Source organism: Cervus canadensis, chromosome 32 (genome assembly GCF_019320065.1).
Source record: "Cervus canadensis isolate Bull #8, Minnesota chromosome 32, ASM1932006v1, whole genome shotgun sequence".
NCBI classification, from domain to species: domain Eukaryota; kingdom Metazoa; phylum Chordata; class Mammalia; order Artiodactyla; family Cervidae; genus Cervus; species Cervus canadensis.
In genome coordinates this window covers 4,512,813-4,534,701 of record NC_057417.1, presented here as the reverse complement: position 1 = coordinate 4,534,701, position 21,889 = coordinate 4,512,813, and the positions used below count along the sequence as shown (strand labels likewise).

General features: G+C 51.4%; 1 protein-coding gene and 1 long non-coding RNA gene across 8 annotated transcripts in view; one reads left to right on the top strand and one right to left on the bottom strand.

Annotated features, from left to right (window-relative positions):
- CLEC16A (C-type lectin domain containing 16A) overlaps nucleotides 1-21,889 on the top strand; it is a 231,624-nt gene that overhangs the window by 161,855 nt on the left and 47,880 nt on the right. For 3 of the 5 annotated variants that reach the window (XM_043456684.1, XM_043456683.1, XM_043456687.1), the window contains exons 19-21: nucleotides 5,981-6,132; nucleotides 8,851-9,055; nucleotides 10,821-10,985. In XM_043456684.1, the coding sequence (XP_043312619.1) occupies nucleotides 5,981-6,132; nucleotides 8,851-9,055; nucleotides 10,821-10,985 (522 nt within the window). Of the gene's footprint in view, nucleotides 1-5,980; nucleotides 6,133-8,850; nucleotides 9,056-10,219; nucleotides 10,783-10,820; nucleotides 10,986-21,889 lie in introns of those variants that run through there. The other 2 variants (XM_043456688.1, XM_043456686.1) reach the window with 2 other exon arrangements.
- On the bottom strand, nucleotides 15,876-20,734 carry LOC122433610. 3 transcript variants are annotated; one of them, XR_006267131.1, is made up of 3 exons: nucleotides 20,601-20,734; nucleotides 19,985-20,093; nucleotides 15,876-16,222 (listed from the first exon to the last, which is right to left on the bottom strand). It is a non-coding gene; the product is annotated as an uncharacterized LOC122433610 (long non-coding RNA). The 3 variants fall into 3 exon arrangements; XR_006267130.1 differs by lacking the exon at nucleotides 15,876-16,222 and adding an exon at nucleotides 18,548-18,643; XR_006267132.1 differs by lacking the exon at nucleotides 15,876-16,222 and adding an exon at nucleotides 19,712-19,831.

Below are 21,889 nucleotides of genomic sequence, written 5' to 3'. Positions count from 1 at the left end.
CACTGTGAGGCCTTTGAGCTCTTAGTTCCCCAACCAGGGATCAAACCCATGCCCCCTGCAGCGGGAGCACGGAGTCTTAACCATTGGACTGCCAGGGAAGTCCCGCTAAATGTTTTCAAATAAAATGGCAAATCTTCCCCTCCCCACTCCCTTAGAAATCAGTGAACCAAAAGGCAGGGTCTAAGGGTGGGAGGAACTTGTCACTTCTCCCTGGAGGGAGGTTCTTTCTCGGTCCTGGGGTGCGATGGAGACAACTCTCATCCCACCTGGTCTGCCCTCAGGGCTCTGTCCCTCCCCAGGTGGAGACTTGGTCTGCATGATGGTTTGTAGTCGAGAGCCCTAGCCTCCCTGCCGGCCCCCCAAGCCCTTGAGGCAGCGCCAAGCCTCATTCTTCACGGTCTGGTTCCCTAATGCAGGATCTAACACCCACATGTTTGTTGAACTGGACACCAGAGCTTCTTCAGCTCACACGTCTGGCCAGTTGGGAAACGTGCACACTTGTGCACCAAGAGGCCCCGTTGGTCTCTTGCCGTCGCCCAGAGCTCAGTGACTGTCGCCACACTTTGGGATCGGGGGGGTGTGAGTGGGTGGTGGGGAAGCAGCGTGCCGACGGCCAACAGCTGGGCCTGGGGCTGCTTCCCAACCCTGCTGGGCCCCAGGACCTGAGGCCCTCTGTGTAGCAGTGTGGAAAGAGAGTCACTTATCCCCTCACTTAAGCACACAAACAACCTGATGTTGTTGTTATTTAGTCACGCTAAGCCGTGTCTGACTCTTTTGTGACCCCATGGACTGCAGCCCTCCAGGCTCCTCTGTCCATGGGATTTTCCAGGCAGAAATACTGAGTGGGTTGCTATTTCCTTCTCCAGGGAATCTTCCCGACCTGGGGATTGAACCCACATCTCCTGCCTTGGCAGGCAGATTTTTTTTTTTTTAAACCACTGAGCCACCAGGCAAGCCTGCACAAACGACTTACCTCTTTGAAAAAATCAGAACACTCTGTATGGACTAAAACAGCCTCGACTCTTATCCTCAGTCCCACCACCTCCCCTCCAAAGAGGTAATCACTCTGCACCCTGCCAGGCATTTTCTTACGTTTTTCTTTTACATTTATATGCTTGAGTTCGTAGAAAATACACAGGATCGTCCTGTGTGGTTTGACTTTACAAAACTTGTGTCACAGCCTGTCATGCTGCAACTTTTTCCACTCGGTTTTTGAGACTGAACTTTGTTGAAACATCCAGAGATCTCATTCACTCCTTGTCCTTGCCATATGTTTTTGTTGTGTTTTTTTTTTTTTTTTTAAATAAGCTTTCCTTTCTCACTGGACGTCTAGGTCATTACAGAGCAAAATCTCACCGTCAACATCCGTATTCCTGTCTCTCAGCCCAGGTGGGCGTTTTCCTGGGAATGTACCCATTGTCGGGTCATAGAGTATGAAACTTTCAGCTTTAATAAATAATGCTGATTTGCCCTTCCAAATGGCTATGTTAATTTATTCTACCAGCAGTATTTGAGAATATCAGGTTTTCTACGGCCTCACCAATACCAGATGTTATCTTAAGACTTATTTTTGCCAGTAGAAGGGATCCTGTTTTTATTTGTTTCCTGGTTTAGCAGGAAGGCTAGCACTTGTGTGTGTGTATTTATTCTCTTGTCCGTGAATGGCCTGTGGAGTTCTTCATGTTTTCGACTTTGTTCATCTTTTGCCTCTTAAAGAGATATGTTGAAAATATTTCCCCCAGTCTGGTTATAAAGTTCATTATCCGTGAGCTAAATTTTAATTCTGAGGTAGTCAGTTTATCAGTCTTAATCTTATTTATTTGTATGTATTGATTCTTCATTTTTAGAGAAATCCTTTCCTGCTCCTAAGGTCACATGAACAGTCTGCGTTTTCTGATAAATGTCTGTAGATTTAAAGAAATAGAGTCCTTGGCGCCACCCCTTTGGAATGAAGTTGGTGGGAGGACGCTGGAGACCAGGTGGGCTGAGAGATGTAAAGAACCTGCCTGCCAATGCACAAGACACGGGTTCGACCCCTGGGTCGGGAAGATCCCCTGGAGAAGGAAATGGCACCCCATTCCAGTATTCATGCCTGGGAAATCCGATGGACAGAGGAGCCTGCCGGGCTACAGTCCATGGGGTCGCAGAGAGCCGGACCCGTCTGAGCACATGTGCATGCACGCACCGTAGGGACGGCCCGTCACCCGCACTGGCCCCCTGACAGCAAGCCAGCCCTCAGAGGCAGGCAGGGCGGTTCGGAAGGCCGCACGCCCCCCGACAGAGCTGCCTGCTGCCGGTGTCCTCCCCACGAGGTGCCCCTCCCTCCCGGCACCTCGGTACCTGGCGCCGCTCCCCCCGGCTCAGCGTGAAATCCGCAGCTCTCTTCAGAGTCCTTCTCCGACGGGCATGCCCACAGCCGGCGAGTGGAGCAGCCCGGGGAGAGGCAAGGTGCTCCAAGCGTCCCCTGAGATGCTGACCCGGAGGCCCACAGAGGTCACCCCGACCAGACTCCCTCGATCTCCCCCAAAGGATACCCGGGTGCCCTTCTGCTCAGTCCGCGGAAGCCGCTTCATTTCTCCTTAACTGCCCCCACAGCTTCTGAAAAGCCAGGGGCTCCCTCCCTCTCAGGGCCGTCCTGTCTCACTGGTGACAGTTGCCTTTTAGTTTTCTTACGAAATCTCTCACGGGGCTTTGATGTCTCAACTGCATTTCTGAAAGTTGTTCCGCTTTGGGGTTTTGTCCTTCCTTTTGAGTTCTTTGTGGCAGAGGTGGTAGGTCTTTCCTTCCCCCCTGAAGCCCCTAAAGGCCCCTGGGCTTTATGAGGGGGTTGCCTGCCGACACACCCCGCTGACACCCAGGCCTTGGCCGTGCCTGCTTTCCGGGCTCACCCGCAGATGAACCTCTCTTGTGAATGTGGGGAAGGAAGAGCAGGTTGTCCTGTTTAGGGGGAAGGGGAGAGGAAAGAAAGAGAAAGGAAAAGAGGAAGGAGAAAGCATCCTTTATGAGCTTAGTTTTCTCTTTTTAAAAAGTAAAAGATGCTAATTGGGGAACATGATGTAAGTATTGAGTTAAGAAAGTAAACTCGACCTGTGTGTGTGTGTGTGTGTGTGTGTGTGTGTGTGTGTGTGTGTGTGTGTGTGTGTGTGTGTGTACGCTCAGTCATGTCTAGTTCTTTGCCACCCCATGGACTGTAGCCCTCGGGGCTACATGGATTTTTTTTCAGGCAAGAGTGCTCAAATGGGCTGACATTTCCTCCTCCAAGGGATCTTCCCGAGCCAGGAATCGAACCTGGGTCTCTTGTGACTCCTGCATTGGCAGGCGGGTTCTTTACCACTGCGCCACCTGGGAAGCCAAACTCCGCGCACTGCAAAGAAAATGTTTGCAAGAAAGAGTGTGCGGATTTCCATTTCTAAGGATACAGAAGACTAGATGTCTTCTGCATGAAACTAGAAATTCTGGATTAAGTCATTTTTAGAACTCTTGTTAAATACTTGGCTAGATTCCTGGGAAAGGGAGGAAGCTCCTTGCCCTGGAGAATGAGAACGTGCAATCCAGAGAGTTGAGCCTGTCTGGTGCTGGTGTTGGCCGGGGGTTTCTGGCCATGTTAGGTGGTCACATGCTGGGGAGAAAAGGCGGAATCACAAGGCCTGTCACAGCTGCTGGACCGGAAGACATCCCAGGAAGCCAGGATCTCAGACTGTGTGCTCAGAGCGTTAAGCGGAGGTAGTGTGGGAGGTGCTGGCAGGGAGGCAGGGGAGCGAGCGGAGGAGAAGAGGGCAGAGGAGAAATGTGCCTGTCATTCCTCAGGTCTAAATGAAGAGCAAAAATGAGGGGAGGCGAAAACTTGGCAAATTCCTGTGTTTGGGGCCAGGACTGTTACTATCTGTGTTACTTTTCCCCCACCGCCCACCACCAATAAAGTGAAGCCAAGTGTTAGGTTACAGGATGTACTGGCGTGCTGACAGTGTTCTGCCGCTGGAGTGTCACGGGCACAGCTCTAAGTTTACCAAAACTTGAACTGTACACTTAAAATGGGCGAGTTTTATGGTATATAAATTATCTCTCCATAAAACTGTTTAAGGAAAAAAAAATTCACCCAGCATTCTTCTAATCAGAGATGTCTTTTAATGTTTTGGTATATTTCTCCAAGCTTGTATTTCTTTGTAGGGATACTATCTTTTAACATACCAAAATCCCAGTTACGAAGTTTTTACCATCTTGTTCATTTAAACATGTAATGTCTTTCCCAGTGCCGTTGCAATTATTGGTAAATAGGATTTTTTACTTGGGTCTTTAATGTGTATTTCAAAAGTGTATGTTGACTACCTCCTCATTTTAAAATAATTTCAAGCAAATCAGTGATACAGAGGGCAAAAATTAAAGTTCTCCTGTTGATAACACACACACACACACACACACACACACACACACACACACACACACACACACACACACACACACACACACACACACACACACACACACACACACACACACACACACACAGTCCCACCCACCCCCAGTTCTCACTTCCCTCCTCCTAAGTAACCACAGTTCACACTTTGGTTAGACATAACTTTTAAATGGGTATGTAATTTTCCATATGATGGGAAAAAAATCATACTCACGTGGTTCCCCTCTTTGGGGGTATTTCGGTTGTTTCCTAGTTCAGCTATTTCTTTTAAAATATATTACAGAGGATTTCACTGGAAGGAACTCAGAGTAGGCCGTAGATTTAATGGCCCTGTGTTACCATGGTGAGTTCAAAGCCATCAAGGACAGGCACTAAATTAGACATCAAATCTGGGAATAACTTCCAGCCAAGAGAAGGGACCAAGCATAAGCTGAGGAAACCCTGCTAAATGCTTTCCCTACCTGTTCTCATTTTAAGGTATCAAACATCTCCAGATCGGAGACATTATTCCCATTTTACAGATGGAAAACCGTGGTTTAGAGGGGCCAAGTGCCTTGCCCCAAATCACACACCATCTCATGTAGAGCTAGGCTGTAAGTTGTCAGACTCCAAGCTGAAGTCTTGGTGATTCTGTAACCAAGCGGGGGGCTCTTCCTTTCCTGTCTTCACTTAATCTGGGCAAACACAGTCACAGGTGTAAACCGCCAACGCCTGCAGGGAAGCACTGAAATGTTACTGGGATTCTGGGTTTGTTGGGTGATTTTTTTAGCTACAGTTGCAGTACCTAATTCACAGCCAGTTTTGTATAGTAAGTCCCCTACACCCGAACCTTCAAGTTGCCAACTTTGAGAGATGCAAACGTGCGTTCACGTGTCCCAGCGTGTAAGTCCGTTCGCATCTCTGGCATACACTGACACGCGCGTGCATCTTCAGTGCGTGGCTGTGATTCTGTGTACGTCACTGCACAGGGCTGTATAGAGCGCAGTCGTGGAGTGTCTCTATGTTGAGCCCAGCACGTCCAGAAACCAGTGTAAAAGCAGCGGGGATGCATCTGATACGACCGTAATTTTTAAAGTGCTGTACTGTAAGATTAAAAATGTCTTCTTCATCTTTGCTGTTTGTTTTGTGTGTATTATTTGTGTGAAAAGTATTATAAGCCTAGTAGAGTACAGTACTATGCAGCTAACCCTGTTAGTCGGGTACCTAGGCTGACTTTGTTGGACGTACAAACACATTGGACTTAGAACGCGCTCTCAGAATGGAACTCACTCGTTGTGACCATACTGGTGCTTTATGTATTTTATATGAGCCGATCCTCACAAACAGTGCTTTGAGTGAGTTGGGCATGATCCCCATTTTCCGGATGAGAAATCTGAAGCCCAGAGAGATAGAGAAGGTTGCCCAGCATGACTCAGAGGAGGGACTCCGAGCCCAGTGTGTGTGACTGCCAGGCTGGGCTCTGGCGCCGAGCTGCGCCGCCCAGCGGAACACACACCAGCCCAAATGTGTCGCTCAGACTGTGTGGCGGACTGCGCCTCACCCGGCTCTCTGTCCCCCTCCTCCCAGACAACAGCGACCTGATCGCGTGCACGGTGGTCACCAAGGACGGCGGCATGCTCCAGCGGTTCCTGGCTGTCGATATTTACCAGATGAGTTTGGTGGAGCCCGACGTGTCCAGGCTGGGCTGGGGAGTGGTCAAGTTCGCAGGCCTTCTGCAGGTACGATGGCTGAGAAGCCTGAAAGCTTTTCTCCACTGGCTGTACAAACACCCACCAAAGTATCATCTTTGCAGTCAGGTGCTAATGACATAAGGGCTGCGTGAACAGATTACCCCTGACAGCAGTCAGAACACCTCACAGATAAGGGCCAAGTTCTCTTTAACCAAAACCCACTTCTGACTCCCCTTCTCTGTTATCAGACATGGTGCTTTGCCAACTGCATGTATGAGTAGAACTACGTGTGCTATCCTTCCCAGGTGGCCCAGTAGTAAGGAATCTGCCTGCCAGCGCAGTAGACACAGGTTCAATCCCTGGGTCAGGAAGATCCCCTGGAGTAGGAAATGGCAACCCACTCCAGTATTCCTGCCTGGAGAATCCCATGGACAGAGGAGCCTGGCGGGCTGCAGTCCATAGGGTCACAAAAGAGTCAGACATAACTGACGCAACATAGCATGCATGTACTGTTTTTAAAAATTGTACACAGATACTCGAAAGAGGGTGTGTCTATATGTATTTTTTATTCTCTCATGTTGCATGTATTCTAAACTTTGCTTTTTTTCACTCAATGAATGTTTTGGAGACCTGACTGTGTCAGTCTGTGGAGACTTTCTGGTATTCTTGTAACTGCTGCCTGACCACATCCCAAGGCGGAGGTAGTCAGTGCCCTGTGGTTGTTCCCAGCTTTCTTCCTTCACATACGGTGCTGCCGTGAACAAAATTGTCCTGACTTCCTTGTGCATTTGGGCCAGGGTTTCCCTAAGGCAGATACCAAGAAGTTGGGCTGGGCCCATTTCCTCTCTAGAATGATTGTTGCTGCTGGTGATTTATGGAAGTTCCCGTGTCCTCCATCTCTCCATCAAGCCTGGGCTCTTAAATTGCCAAACGCCAAGCTGGACCTTAGGTTTTCTTAGTGTTTGTCTAATGATGGGTGACTAATGCCAGCTGGTTGGTTGAAGGAAGCATAGCGCCAGGCAAGTTGAAGACAGCCTTCCAACCCCACGCCCCCACCAGACCCCTTGGGCCTTACTTGCCCTGCGCCGGGCCTGTTTCCTTGTTGGGCAGCCCTGGTTGCTGGCAAGGCCTTGCCGGGGCCAAAACACATCCATCTCCAGTGTGACCCCCCTCCCCAAGAGGACCACCCATGGGTTTGAAGACACTGTTGCAACTATTTCCCAGCCTCCTCTTTTTCAAGACCTTTCCATTTAAAAAATGTCTTTTACAGAAGGTTGATGTGCACAGCAACTATCTGAAAAAGCTCTCATTTAAAAAAAGACTTGCACGTCGGAGACTGTCCATTAAGTAACTTAGTGCTTCTTCTTATTTATCTAGGCTTATAATCAATTTCCTTTAGAATTTAGTGTCAGGAAAGTGTTTTTCTCCCTCAAAGGATTAATACGTGTCGTCCATCAGACAATGAAAGCCACATAAACCTTTTCTTTTGGTAGTCTTCCAGGAGCGCCTATTTGTCAGGCTGTTACCATGCGCCAGCCTCTCTCTTCATTTTAAAAGCGTAATATCTCATCTAATCCCCGCTGCAACATTCCGTGCCAGATGGAATGCCATTGAACAGTCTCTGTCTTGTTTCATGAGCCTTTTCAACATTTCTGCCCCCTCCTCTAGCCTTTGACTTTCATGCCTGTCTCCTGTCCTCTGCCTTTTATCTCAAACTTCAGTGGGAAGCAAATTCTTTGCACAGAATCCATTCTGAGGCTTTGGATCACATTTGTCTTGATACTTGGTCTATGTGAGTCCTTCTCTACCTTTCAAGGGCAACTTCCTTCAAATGTCTCTTTCTCAGAGTTAGCTTTTTCCTTTAGGGACCAGAAATTCGTCAGAGACATACAAATAGGAGCTAACAATGCCCTCTTCTTAAGAGAGAGGGCCTCCCTGGCAACTCAGTTGGTCAAGAATCTGCCTTCAATGCAGGAGACCCCGGTTCAATTCCTGGGTTGGGAAGATCTGCTGGGGAAGGGATAGACTACCAACTCTGGTGTTCTTGGGCTTTACTTGTGGCTCAGACGGTAAAGAATCCGCCTGCAATGTGGGAGACCTGAGTTCGATCCCTGGGTTTGGAAGATCCCCTGGAGAAGGGAAAGGCTACCCACTCCAGTATTCTGGCCTGGAGAATTCCATGGACTGTATAATCCACGGGGTCCCAAAGAGTTGGACGCAACTGAGCGACTTTCACTTTCTTAAGAGAAGCAGGAAAGGAATTGTTAGTAGGTGGAATCATGCCAGAAAGAACTAGGACCTTGGGTTTGTTATCTCTGGTTTCTCAGAAGCAAGAATTGTTAGGGTTTGGGACTTCCCAGGTGGTCCAGTGGTTAAGAGTCCGCCTTCCAATGCGAGGGGGTGTGGGTTCAATCCCTGGTCAAGCACTATGATCCCACAGGCTGCTGGTGTTCTTCAGGTTCACCAGCTCACTCAAGTCTTTCTGGGGACAAGACCAGCCACCACAGCCAGCATCAGCCACTTGCACTGGCTGTGCTTCCCACCCTGTTGTTTCCCGCCAGGCCCAGTCTGGTTTGTGCCCGTCCTCAACACTTGCACTTGGGGAATTGATGGTTTCCTTCAGAGCAAAAGCAAACTTCAGTCTGAGGGCCCTTGTTCTAGAGGAGACGTGGGTCCACAGCCTCCAAGCAGTGACCTTCCTGACAGAACGACCTTCCTAACTGAACCTAACGGACATCCTTTCTTTGGCCGCTCTCCCTGCCCCAGGATATGCAGGTGACCGGCGTGGAGGATGACAGCCGCGCCCTGAATATCACCATCCACAAGCCTGCGTCCAGCCCCCACTCCAAGCCCTTCCCCATCCTGCAAGCCACCTTCATCTTCTCGGACCACATCCGCTGCATCATCGCCAAGCAGCGCCTGGCCAAGGGCCGCATCCAGGCGAGACGCATGAAGATGCAGAGGATAGCGGGTGAGTGCGGGACCCCTCGCTGGGTGTCCTCTGAGCCGTCAGAGTGGGTCTCACATTGGCCTCGAGCACCCTAATGACTTCTCTAGGAGAGGACACTCAAGGTGCAGGAATCAGTTGTGTTTTGGTGAGAGGATGGAGGATCCTAAGCATTTGGTTTCTAGAATGTCTGGGGCAGCTCAAAGAGGTGCGGCCATCCGTGTGGACAATGGTGCTCCCCTCCAGCACACGGCGTCCTCTAACTTGCAAAGTGCCTTGATTCTCGTCTACCACCTCTGACCCTTAAAACCACCCTGGAGATGAGTAGGGCCTGTTCACCCATTTTATAGATGAGTAAACTGAGGCTTGGTGACTTGCCCAAAGCCACACAGGCAGCTGGTTGGCAGAACCCAAAGGCGGGACTTCCTGCGCTACAGCCCGTCCCTTCCTCCTCTCCGTTCCCAGCTCTCACGAGAGGCAGCCCTGCCTGATGAGGGGGCCGGGACCCAGCACTGGATTCACACGCGTCGTTTCACATGGTTCAGGGATGTGGTGAATCAGTGAGGAGGCCCTGCGCCGTCCAGTGTCAGGAAGGCCCCAGCTCTCTTAGAAGTGAAGGTGCTGGTGTGAGAGCCTTCCCTTCATCAGGGCAGAAAGCACAGCATCCTCTGCGGGGAAAAGGCATTCTATCAACTCCTGAAGTCACCACCAGCCTTTCTCAAGAAGCCAGGGCCTTTCAGCTCAAGCACCGAGCAGTCCACTGGGGAGAATGGGCGTGTTCTGAGGGGTCCCCTGAAAATAAACACTGAGAGGGCGGGCTTTCTGGGCCTGGTGGGTTCAGTTATTTCCTGCACGTGCTCCGTTGATTGGCGCAGGCCTGCATCACACACAGTCTGCATCTTATTTCTCACTTAGCTGAAACTTGGCCTCCAAAATCATTACAGAAGCATTTTGTAATGTGCAAAGTGACTTAAATCATTCAGTCCTTTCTCTAAAGATTTATTTCCAGGGTGGTTTTTTTTTTTTTTTTAATGTAAAGCAATCTCTCACAGTTGGCATAAAGGCTAAATATTTCATTTGAAAATGGAGAACTATGCTGTGAAGTGACTGTTAGAACTAACGCCTTGGGTATTTCTTTCTTCTTTTTTTTTTTTTTTTGGCCGTGCCATGCGGCATCTGGGATCTTAGTTCCCCGATCAGGGATCAATCCTGTGGTCCCCTGCGTTGGAAGTGTGGAGTCTTAATCACTGTACCACCTGCAAAGTCCCACGCGTTGGGTATTTCTTAAATAAATTCTAAAAGGCCCCTCCAAATTTTGCTGTATCGTGAGATTTGTGTGTGGAAGGGAAGACAGCGACAGATACACACACAGTCATGAATACACAAGCACAGGCGCGAGTGTGTTCTCTCTCACACACTCTTCCCTGCACGCATAGATTTGTGAATTTCGTGGCAGAACTGGCCTCATTTGGTTCAGGGTCTGAAACTGTACACAACGCTAAGCCTTGGTATGGTTTTTGTGTATGGAAACCAAGACTCTGAGGTGAAGATGGGCCTGGCCTTCCTCTCTGAACACCACGCAAGGCGCCCCTTGTGTTTTGAGCCTCAGTCGAGACCCTCGGTGACATGCTGGTCTCCCCAGCTCGAGGCTATCGGCTGCCTGCCTAGAATCGCCCACGGGATGTGCCTGGCTGGGCCACAGCCACACCAACTACAGCCACCCAAAGTCTCATCACCTACACTCCCATCGTACATGCTGAGCTTGAACCACGGGTTTGTTTGAACATAGCCCTCCTGGACCTTCCGATCCAGCCGACGACCGAGGTCTTGGGGTTTGGACTCGGCTCATCTTCCGCGCAGCACCTGCCCTTCCGCTTCTACGACCAGTGCCGCCGGGGCAGCAGCGACCCCACTGTGCAGCGCTCTGTGTTCGCCTCTGTGGACAGGGTACCAGGTAAGCCAGCCCGCCCCTCCCCACGCCACCTCCTGTCCCCTCCAGGGAGTGGGAGAGGGTTGATTCCAGGACCTTCTGTATCTCGAGCATTCGTAAGCATCCCTTCCCCTCTCAGAAACCCAGCTTCTTAGAACTTATCAAAGTCCAGTGCAAGATCAAACACAAGCCCCAGAAAGAAATCTTGGCTTCCCCTTTGATGTTCCATCACTGGGGTTTGGTTTTCCAGAGATTTGTTTGAGGATGTTTGAGGATGTAGAAGAGCTTCTCAGAATTAAGACCAAAACTTTCTTGGAAGTTTCTTGGAAATACTTAGAGTATTAGTAACGAGGTTGTGGAAGAGTCATTTCCTTTTCCATGTAGGGTGACTAGAAAGATTTGGTGTGTGTGGTTCCTGTTTAAGCCCCTAAAGAAGTGAGAATTCAGAAGAAGGTCCCGCTGCCCACGGGGTGACTGCCACTGTCTTTTTTCTGGGAGCTTCTCTTCCCACTTTCACCAAAGTACAGCTCTAACTTTCCTCCCCGCCTATCTGAAAGAGAAGCATGAATAGAAAATTCAAAGTCTCCCAGTGGAGCTGCAAGTACCGCTTCTCCACAAGGGCCAGTGGGTTCCCCCTTCCTATTCTGATATGTCTGCACTCTGACCTCTCGCAAGAGAACCTTGCCCTTGTTTACAGAACTTCAGAAAACTGGCCAAGCTGTTCCCTGCAACTTCACCCCTCCATGCTTAGGGCTTCAACCCTCAACTGCAAATGTTGCAAAATGTTTTCAAAAGCAGTTACCCAATTAAGAATCAAATGGGGTCGATAGAACCTGACCCAAACGAGGGTCCCTATTTCCCTTCCACCTCACATTTCATTCTTCGATTTGATTCATTCATTTTAGAAATATAGTATATGCTATACGTGCTAAGTCGTTTCAGTCGTGTCTAACTCTTTGTGACCCTATGGATTGTGGCCTGCCAGGCTCCTCTCTCCATGGGATTCATGTAGTATATGCTATAAGCATATGACTTCTTAAAACCCAAACAGGACATGATAAAATGAAAAATAAGACTGCTTGGCCCCGGAAGTGACCATGGTTAAAAGTTTCTTGCATGTCCTTCCAGACATGTTTTGCTTGCCTGTTTTTACACCCCGGGCTTATACCGTATGTGTGATTCTGCATCTTGCTGTGTTCGATTATTGACGAGTCAGCGTTACATGGAAGCATGTGTAAGCCGACTTCATGCTCATTCACTGTGGTATAGTATTTTTTCACATGGATGGACCCAAAGAATCTTCTGTAACATTTCGTGCTGATGGGCACTGGACGCTGGTCACTGACTGGACAGCGATGCTGGTCATTTCCAGCTTCTTACTCGTCCATCGTCACAGTGAATCTCCTTGGGGTATCCTTGTTGTAAGTGTGCAAATGTCATGTGTCGGTGGGATAAATACCCAATGGTAGATCTGCCAAGTCAAAGGGGAGGTTTTTTCATCTTAATGTATGTAGTCCCAGAAAGTGTGCCAGTTCACGCTGCCACCCACAGCCTGCGATTGCTTCCATTCTTAAATCCGGTCTTAGGTTTCGAGACTGACTATAGTCCTGCCTCTGTTTTCAGCCATGAAACGTGAGACAGTTCTGCCTGCTGAGGGGTCTGGAGGGTTCTTTGTTAAAAATTCTCCAGATTGGGACTTCCCTGGTAGTCCATTGGTTGAGAGTCTGCTTTCTAATGCAGGGGACTCGGGTTCGATCCCTGGTCGGGAAACTGGGATCCCACATGCCACGGAGCAGCTAAGCCTGTGAATCCTAACTACTGGGCCTGTGCACCGCAACTAGAGAGTCCAGGAGCCGCATCAGAGAAAGGTCCCACATAATGCAGTGAAGATCCCGCGTGCTGCAACCAAATAAATAAACATGAAAAAGAATTCCCCAGATTGCTTCATGCTCTGTAGAGATGGTTGCTAAGTAGACATAAGTGATGACCATAAGTCTAGGTTAACTAAATACAGACTGGCCTGGTAAGAAATCGTTTCTTTCTTCCTTTCCTTTTTTTTCCCACACAGTTATAATTCTTTTTTTTCTTTTTATTTTGGCTGCACAGGATGTGGGATCTTAGTTCCCCAACCAGGGATCAAACCTGCACCCCTTGCATTGGAAGGGCAGAGTCTAACCCCTGGACTGCCAGGGAAATCCCACACACAGTTGTAATTTTATTATAACATGTCTATAAGCACCTCTTTGTAATTTTTTTTAAATTGAAATGTAATTGATGTACAAGATTCTGTGAGTTAAGAAACCATTTCTTTGGGTCATCAGGGCTTCTTTGAGCTCAGGAAATAATGGGTTAAGGAGGAAAGCTGGGTCCTCCTTTCCACTCCCTCGTCTTTGGAACAAGGCAAGCGTAGAGTAATAAACAGAGCCAAATGTCAAGTTCTTGGGCGTCCACACGACCCCCCCCCGCCCGTTTGCAGATGGCCATGCGATCACTTCTCCCATCCCACCTGACCTCCAGAGAGGGGCCGGGCTGTCCAGTGCCGGGGACGGCAGCCTGCCTCTGCTGCCCTGGACCTGCCTTGCAGAGGGCTTGGCACAGCTGGCACGCAAGGTGTCCTCCTGCTGGTCCCAGGGTCAGGGCACCAGCTGGGACTGGGTCAGGTCACAGGAAGCTCCTGAAAGCGACCACGCCCCCCTCAGCAGTGTCTCCCCCCGGCAGCCCCTGGCAGGGCGGGTGGTGGGGAACGTTCTCAGAGATGCGGCCGCAGGACGGCTGCTCCAGGGCCTTGGGTAGAGAGGCCTGGCTGCCCTCCTGTCCTCGCCTGGGCCAGAGATGTGACCTAAAGAGCCAGTGGGAAGTGCTGAGGCTTCGCATGACTCAGAGAGAGTCAGCGTTCCCTCAGAGGGGACCCCACCCCCGCTGCCTCACCACCTGCTGCCTCAGAATCTGGCCCACAGCCGCCCAGCATCTTGGCATCATCCCTCATCTTTTCTCTTCGTTCTCCCACACCCACGTCTGCCCTGCCTCCGGAACACACCAGGTCCTTCTCCCTCTCTCGGCCCCCAGCGTTTCTTCCCCCCTCACGGCAGCAGCATCCACATGCTCCCCGGCTTCCAGGCTCATCCTCTCCCACACAGCCAGAGGGATCTTTCTAGAACATAAATCACATCACATCATGCCTCTCCGTGCCGCCCTCCTGTAGCTTCCTCTTTGCATTTAGAGCAAAGTCCAGGTCTCTCGTTCTGACCTTGCATGCTAGTTGTGCGATGAGCCCCGGCCAGCCTCTCAGACGCAGCTCTCCCGAAGCCTTCACCCCGTCCCCTGCCCAAGCCCCCACCCTTGCTGCTCCTTCAAGTCAGCGTGTTCCAGGTTTGAGCCTCAGGATCCCTCCTTTTTTTTTTTTTTTTTTTTTGGCTGTGTGGCATGTGGGATCTTAGTTCCCCGACAGAGGATCGAACCCATGCTCCATGCAGTGGAAGCGTGGAGTCCTAGCCACTAGATCACAAGGGAAGGCCCAGCGCCACTTTATACTCTTTGAAAAGTATTAAGGAACCCAAAGATCTTTAGTTTGTGTGGATTATACTTACCCATATTTCAGCTATTGGAAATTAAAACTGAGAAATACTTTAAAAATGTATTTGTTTAAAAAATAACAATAACCCATCCTATGTAAAGCAGTAAATAACATAGTTCTTTATGAACCATAAGTCTGTTTTGCAAAACAAAACAAAAGTGAATATTATATTTTTGCAAGTCTCCTTAATATCTGCCTTAATAGACAACAGCTGGGCTTTCTCATAGCTGCTGCTGCTTTCAATCTCTCATGCTGGCATGGACTCCGGAAGGCTCCTCTGCGTCCTCCTGGGAGAAGGAGTGTAAAAGGAAAAGGCCGTCGTCATCTTTATGAGAGTTCTGACCCTGGGAGGCGCCCCCAGGGTTCCCCAGCTCATGCTTTGAGAACCACCGCCGGAGCTCACTGCTCTCTCCTGCCCCAGGGCCTTGGCCCTGCATGCGTGTGGCCACTTCCTGATGATCACTCAGGCTTCAGTCTGCGTGCCGCCTCCTCAGAGAGGCCTTCCCTGATCCCCGCTGCCCCGCTCTGCCCCGTCACATTAGCCTCCGTGGCCTGGCGGCTCTGTACCCAGCCGATATATTTGGGTATCTTCCTCCCCCCAGGAAGAGTGTCACCCGTGGGGACCTGGAGTGTCCCCTTCACATGGCGCCTTCATTCAGCCTTCACCCAGTGAGGAGTGAGCCTCTGTCCTTAGTCTCTGCACAGCCTCAGGGCAGCGCCCACCCGATGCCCTTCTCCCTGCGAGAACGCCAGGGAGACGAGGAGTTCCCGCAGGGGCCCCAGACATTGGGTGGTTTAGGCTGCGGCACTTCGGCAGGGGACACCAGGGAGCTGAGACCCAGCCCCAGGTCTTCAGCGGCAGCCCCCTGCCTCAACTTCGGTGCTGTCACCGAAGCGAGTAAGACGCAAGTCCCATCAGTTTCATGTAAGTCACCGCGCTCACCTTCCTCAAAGGGTTTGCTGGAGGGCTCCTCGCAAGCCCGGCCCAGGTTGGCCTACAATGCTGTGGCGTCCGTACCTGCCGTCCGGGTGTTGCTGTGTGTCTGTCCCTTGCATGGACCACACTGTGGCAGCGTACCTCCCGCCTGGAGAGTAGCTGACAAGGGAAAAACCACGGCTGGCCACCTGTCCCCGGGGTGGCTGCCGGAGGAGCTAGCTGGCTTGATCGTGACACGTCTCCTGCTGTTCTCTGCAGGTCTGGGGAGTTGTCACAGAGCCGTTTCTCTTCCCCTTTCAAAGCTCTACATGATTATATTTGATGAGCACATACCTTTCATTTCCTTGGACGAGACGTTAAAGTAGAATATAAATCAGGGCTAATAGGCGACTGGCCACTTTGGTGTATTTTTCTTCTCCCATTTGGCTTTGAAAAAAATCACAAATTCTATTCATTGGCCAGTTTTATGTTTATGGCTCTCGTCCCCACAGAATGTTCAGCTCCGGGAGGGCAGAGGCCGTGAGCGTGGCTGGCCAGGGAGGGAGGGCAGAGGCCATGAGCGTGGCTGGCCAGGGAGGGAGGGCAGAGGCCGTGAGCGTGGCTGGCCAGGGAGGGAGGGTCAGCAGTGGCCGGTGTGTTGGGTGGGCAGGCGCAGCCGGGTCTGGAGTCCAGCTCTGCGGTTAGTGCTCCATGGCTGGTGCCTTCCAGGACCCAGTCCACTGACCTGTGGTGATAGCCGATTGCCAGAACCTGCCAAGAGGGGGTGGGGTGTCCAAAACTAGCCCACAGGGCAGTCTTTCCATGGACAACCATGGGCCAGCAGACCCCAGAGCAGAGGCTGTTTCCGGAAGTGACCCCGGGCATCAGAGGGCAGTGGCCTCCAATCTGAGGGCCAGGGCTCTGGCCTCCCCAAGCCAACCAGACCACCTCTTCTGGACTCCTTCTGGCCCAGGGGCTGCTCTCAGGCGTTCACCTGGGGGTGGCGGGGGCACAGGGGGGGAGCTGGTGACAGACCACCATAGTCCCTCTTGGCCCGGTCCTGCCCAGGCCCTGCCTAATTCTTACCCAAACAGAAGGGCTCTAGAGCCCAGCTTGTCGGGGGATTGCAGTGGGACACACCCAGGCAGGTTGACACCCACTGGCGCTCAATGACCGGGGCTCAATGACATGTTTTAACAAAAGTGACCCTTCCGCAGCTGAGGACCATCATCTGCCCCGGACCAGTCGTTTACCTCCAGGAGAGGGTCTGTCTGCCTCTTTCACTGCCCTCCACCCTGTTTAGGGTAGTCCTACACCATCTGGCCCCTGCCCCCTTTCCACAATCGGCTCCTCTCTCTTCTCTGTCCTGGGCTCTCTTAGAAGACAATACAGCCCAGCATCTCAGCCGCGCTGGCTTTCTGTCTGCACCTCCTGAGCGCCAGGCATGTCCCCTTAAGGACCACTGTCCTCACACTGCCCTCTGGCTAGAACCAGGAACCCTCCGCAAGCCTGGTGCCTTCTCAGCGTTCAGGGTCCTGCGCACATTTCTCCTCAGAGGCCTCCCCAGGGGCCCCAACACCCACCCAGTCCCACCCCATATAGCAGCTGGGTTTTATTTATTCAATTGTGGTGGAATTCATACAGCATAAAACCAACTATTTGGAAGAACACTGTTCAGCGGCATTAGTACCTTCACATTCTGGGCTACCAACCCCTCTGTGTGCGCGTGTGCTCAGTCACTTCTGTCGTGTCTGACTCTTTGCGACCCCGTGGACTGTAGCCCACCAGGCTCCTCTGTCCATGGGATTCTCCAGGCAAGAATACTGGAGTGGGTTGCCGTGCCCTCCTCCAGGGGATCTTCCTGACCAGGGATCGAACCTGTGTCTCTTTTGTCTTTTGCTTTGGCAAGCGGGTTCTTTACCACTAGTGCCACCTGGGAAGACCCACCTTTACTCATTCCAAAACATTTTCCTCGGCCCCAATCAACCCTGTTCCCACTAAGCAGTCACTCCTCATTTCTTCTCCCCCCACACGCCCCCCCACCCCCCCAGCCTCAGGCAGCCACTCATCTGTTCTGTCTATAGATTGATCTGTTCTGGGTATTTCATAGAAACCCTGCACTGTGTGACCTTTGTTTCTGGCTTAGTCACTCAGTTGTGTCCAACTCTTTGTGATCCCATGGCCTGTGACCTGCCAGGCTCCTCCATCCATGGCATTTCCCAGGCAAGAATACTGGAGTGGGTTGCCATGCCCTTACTCCAGGGGATCTTCTCGACCCAGGGAGCAAACCCGGGTCTCCCACGTTACAGTTGGATTCTTTACCATCTGGACCTCCAGGGTAGGGAGGCCCTTCTTTAACTGAGAATCGTGTTTTGGCGGTGCATCCACCTTGTGGCGTGTGTCAGAGCTTCGTTCCTTCTCACGGCTGAGTTATACCCTATTGTGGGCTGGATCACCTTTGGTGCATTCATTCTTCCACCTGTTGGCAGCCCTGACAGTGGTCTCCACCTTTGAGCCAATGCAAATAGGGCTACTATGAGTGTGTGTGTGTGCCAAGTTTTTGTCTGAACACCCATGTTCAGTCTTTAGGGATGTCTACCTAGGAGTGGAATTGCTGGGTTGAATGGGAATTTAACTTTATGAGGCGCAGTTTTCAGAGCCCTTCCCTTTAACTAAAGTTGCCCTCTTGTCTTCTGGTCTCCATCACTGTGCCATGCTAGCGTAGGAGGTTCTGGGGCCCTGTTTATATTGCCCTCACTGGTCGACACTCCATGAGCCAGCTGGTGCCCAGTGAGCAGGCAGCAGGCGAGGCTTGGTAGCTGGAGTTCGGGCTGGGTCACTGCTGCCTCTCCCACCCCCAGGCCGGGCTCCTGTCCCAGTCAGCGGGGGGCTCAGGATGCCGGCGGGACGGTCAGCCTTTCTCCCTTCCTGTCCCGCTGGGCTGGGGGCGCCGTCTGTCTCTGGGTAAACATTGAAATCCCTGAGCACAAGGGCAAGTGCCGTACCTTCTGCAGGTGTGATCGTTGTCAAAGGCAAATAAACCAGCCTTATCAGTCCCTGACCCAGAACACTTAATAGTTCTGTGGAAAGGCAGCGTCGTTCCAGGACCAGCCTTTGGCAGCTGAGTAACTGAGGAAGAATGCAGGATTGCAATGCGCCCGGTGCCAGCCCAGCTGACCACAAAGCCTGGAACTGTCATCCAAAAAAAAAAAAAAGGTGTGGGGTGGGGCAGGAGAAAAAAATCGATGTTTAATTCATAGACCTCGGTTCTGACTTCTCCCCTGGGGAGAACGTACTAGGTGCTAATGTCATCTCGTGGCAGTGTTTCCCAGAAACTCATTTTTTCAAGCCTGTTATTTTTCTTGTTTCCGATTATAAAACTGAAGCCAACTCTCTCCTTCCAGCTCCTCCAAGGGGGAAAAAAAATACCCTTTGTGGAGTCACATGGGAAGGAGAGCAGCCCCCCACCTCCCTCCAGTCTCCCCAGCCCCATGTTAACCCCTCCCCGCGTCAGAGACCCCAGCCACTGGCTCGGTGAGTTACAGATAGTTACAGAAACTTGAATCTGACCTTGAGGCCCGTTTTTTTTTTTTTTTTTCCAAAAAGCAAAACATATTTAAGCTGTTAAACACTTTATGCAGGACTCTCAGCTGATCTTCCTCAGAAGGGAGGTTTTACCACTTTTCTGCATGTAGAAGCCACCCACACACTCAAGGTCACACCGGTACGTCTCCCTCAGCAAGGCTTTGAACTCAGGTCTACCCTGGTCAGACCCTGAGCCCCCCCACCACCAGAGCCTTTCATTCCTGACTCAGTTTTGATGCTCCCAAAGTGAATTCTCCCCACCCCAGGCCTCAGCAGTATCAGACAAAAACTGTATCGTCGGCTCCAACCCTCAGCATGTTTTGGACAGAAAAGTCATCCATTTCTGGAAGCGTGGGGTACAGTTTGACCGGAAGCATTAACTGTGCCAGGCACTTTGTATGCATTAATTCTGTCCTCCGCACAGCTCTGAAAGCGAGGGTCCCTTCCCCTGCTGCACAGAGAGGAAACTGAGGCCAGACTAAGCTCATGGAGCTACCGAGGATGGCCGAGACTGGTACCTCCACTTCTGCCTCTGAATACCATTTGCTTGAAGGCTCAGACAGTCAAGAATCTGCCTGTGATGCAGGAGACCCAGGTTTGAGCCCTGGGTTGTGAAGATCCCCTGGAGAAGGGAATGGCAACCCACTCAACTATTCTTGCCTGGAGAATTCCGTAGACAGAGGAGCCTGGCGGGCTACAGTCCATGGGGCCACGAAGAGTTGGACACGACCAAGTGACTAACACTGGGCGTTGGTGACGGCCAAGCCACTTCACTGACAGCTCTGCCACTTGTCTCTAAGTGAGAGGTCGGGAGGGCAGAGGTCAGGAGAGAGGGGGCTCTTGGGGGCCCTGGCCCAGCCAGCGCGCTCCCATCCCTGTCTTCTCTGTGGCACACCTGCTCCTGAGTCCGCCCGCTCCAAGCCCACCTCCGTTGGATAGGGGACAAACCTGCAAAACTGTGATGCAGAAAGCCACCCTTCTCCCAGAGTCGCTGCTTCCAAACTGGGCTTGGGGTCTGGGTTGCTCAAGGCCATCCTCATACAAATTTGCTCCTGGTCTACCATGAATAAAAAAGCAGAAGCGAGATTTCAGAATCCTGCCTGAGCAAAAGCAGCAGGATCTGCGCTTCTTTCAAAGCTGCCTGGCAGATGTTTCTGAGAGATCAGCCTTCAAGCGGCTGGGTCGAGGCATGGGGCCCCTGAGCTGAGTCCATGGGGTCCCTGCTTGCCAGGCTGTTTCTCAGAGCCCACAGGGCAACCGTGAAGAGGGAGCCTAAGGATACTGTCAGGCTGGGAGCACCCACGAAGGAACCACATCCCCGAATCTGGACACCCAAGGTTCCCTTCCCTGGAGTGTGCCCTGCTCCCGCTGCCGCCCCGCCAAAGACTGTTTCCCCAAAGACACACCAGCACTTGTCTGGGGAGCCTTCTTGTGAAATGCACTCCCCGCAGGCAGTGCCAGCCCCTGGGCCCCAGACAAGCTTTTCCTGAGAGGTGGCAGCTGGGATGAGAAAAGAGTTCCGAAGAACTTGAGTGTTGTCTCACTGCTCGGGGTCATCACCCACCTCAGACGCTGAAGCAGATGAGTGCCCTGGGGACGCCAGGCCACAACGGTGCATCAAGGAGCGGGCTGCCGGTAGAGAAGAGCTTGGGGGCCCGGGCCTCGGGCTGTGGGAAAAGGCCAAAACCCCAGCTTCACGCTGCCTTTTGACCTTGGCGATGCCTTGGAATGTTCTGTGGGTGCGGGCGGCCCACACAGGGCAGCCTCACTGGCAGCACAGGACAGGGGGCAAGTGCCAGGGCGAGGCCCAGCTGCTCACGGGCACGCCCGTCCCTGCCCCCACAACCCGGCTCCTGTCGCTTCTCAGCTCCGGATTTCTTAGTTGAAGTGAAGCACGTTTATGGCAGCACAATCGGAAAGCTGGAAAAGTACCCAGGAAAGATAGAATGTCCAGTGTCCTGCCCCACTGTTCTTTCTGTTCATCCTTCGCGCTGTTTCTTTTCTCAGCAGCAGGGCTTGCCCAGGTGAGTCATCAGAGGGGGTGGCTTAGCACAGCCCCGGAGCAGACAGTCAGGTTCAAGTGCTGCCTCCACCTCGTCCTCATTATATGGCCTTGGGTCAATTAGTCACCCCTCTAGGCCTGTTTATTCATATAAAAAATGGGGATGATGCATAATAGTGTGAATATACTTAACAAGACTGAACTGTACATTAAATAATAGTTAAGGTGGTACATTTTATGTTTATTTTTTTGTTGTTGTTTAGTCGCTAAGTCATGTCTGACTCTTTTCAACCCCATGGATTATAACCCTCCAGGCTCCTCTGTCAATGGGATTTCCCAGGCAAGAATATTGGAGTGGGTTGCCATTTCCTTCTCCAGGGGATCCTCCCAACCCAGTGATCAAACCTGCATCTCCTGCTTTGGCAGGCAGATTCTTTACCCCTGAGCCACCAGAGAAGCCCTATGTTTATTTTACCACAGTTAGAAAGATAAAAGTAGGGATGGAAATGTCACCTACCTCATTAGGCTCCTGTGAGCGTAAAAAGAGTTAATTCACATAAGCACCTGGAACGAGGCCTCCACACAGGTGCAGTAAAAGTTACCTCCGTGTTTTTTATGGTCGTTGATATTGGCCAGGGCTGACCCTTGGGCCCCCAAATGATAAGTTCCCTTTCCACACTTTAAATCAGTTTGCACAAAGTTAATAATCCAGGAGCCCCTTCTGCTGTAAATAACAAGCCATGCAGTCATGCAGAGTTGCTCATTTCGGAAAGGCTGATAAAACACCAGGGCAGAACGTGCTTCCTCCTGCAGAAGGGCTATAAGGATTATGGTCACATGATCTGCCTAAG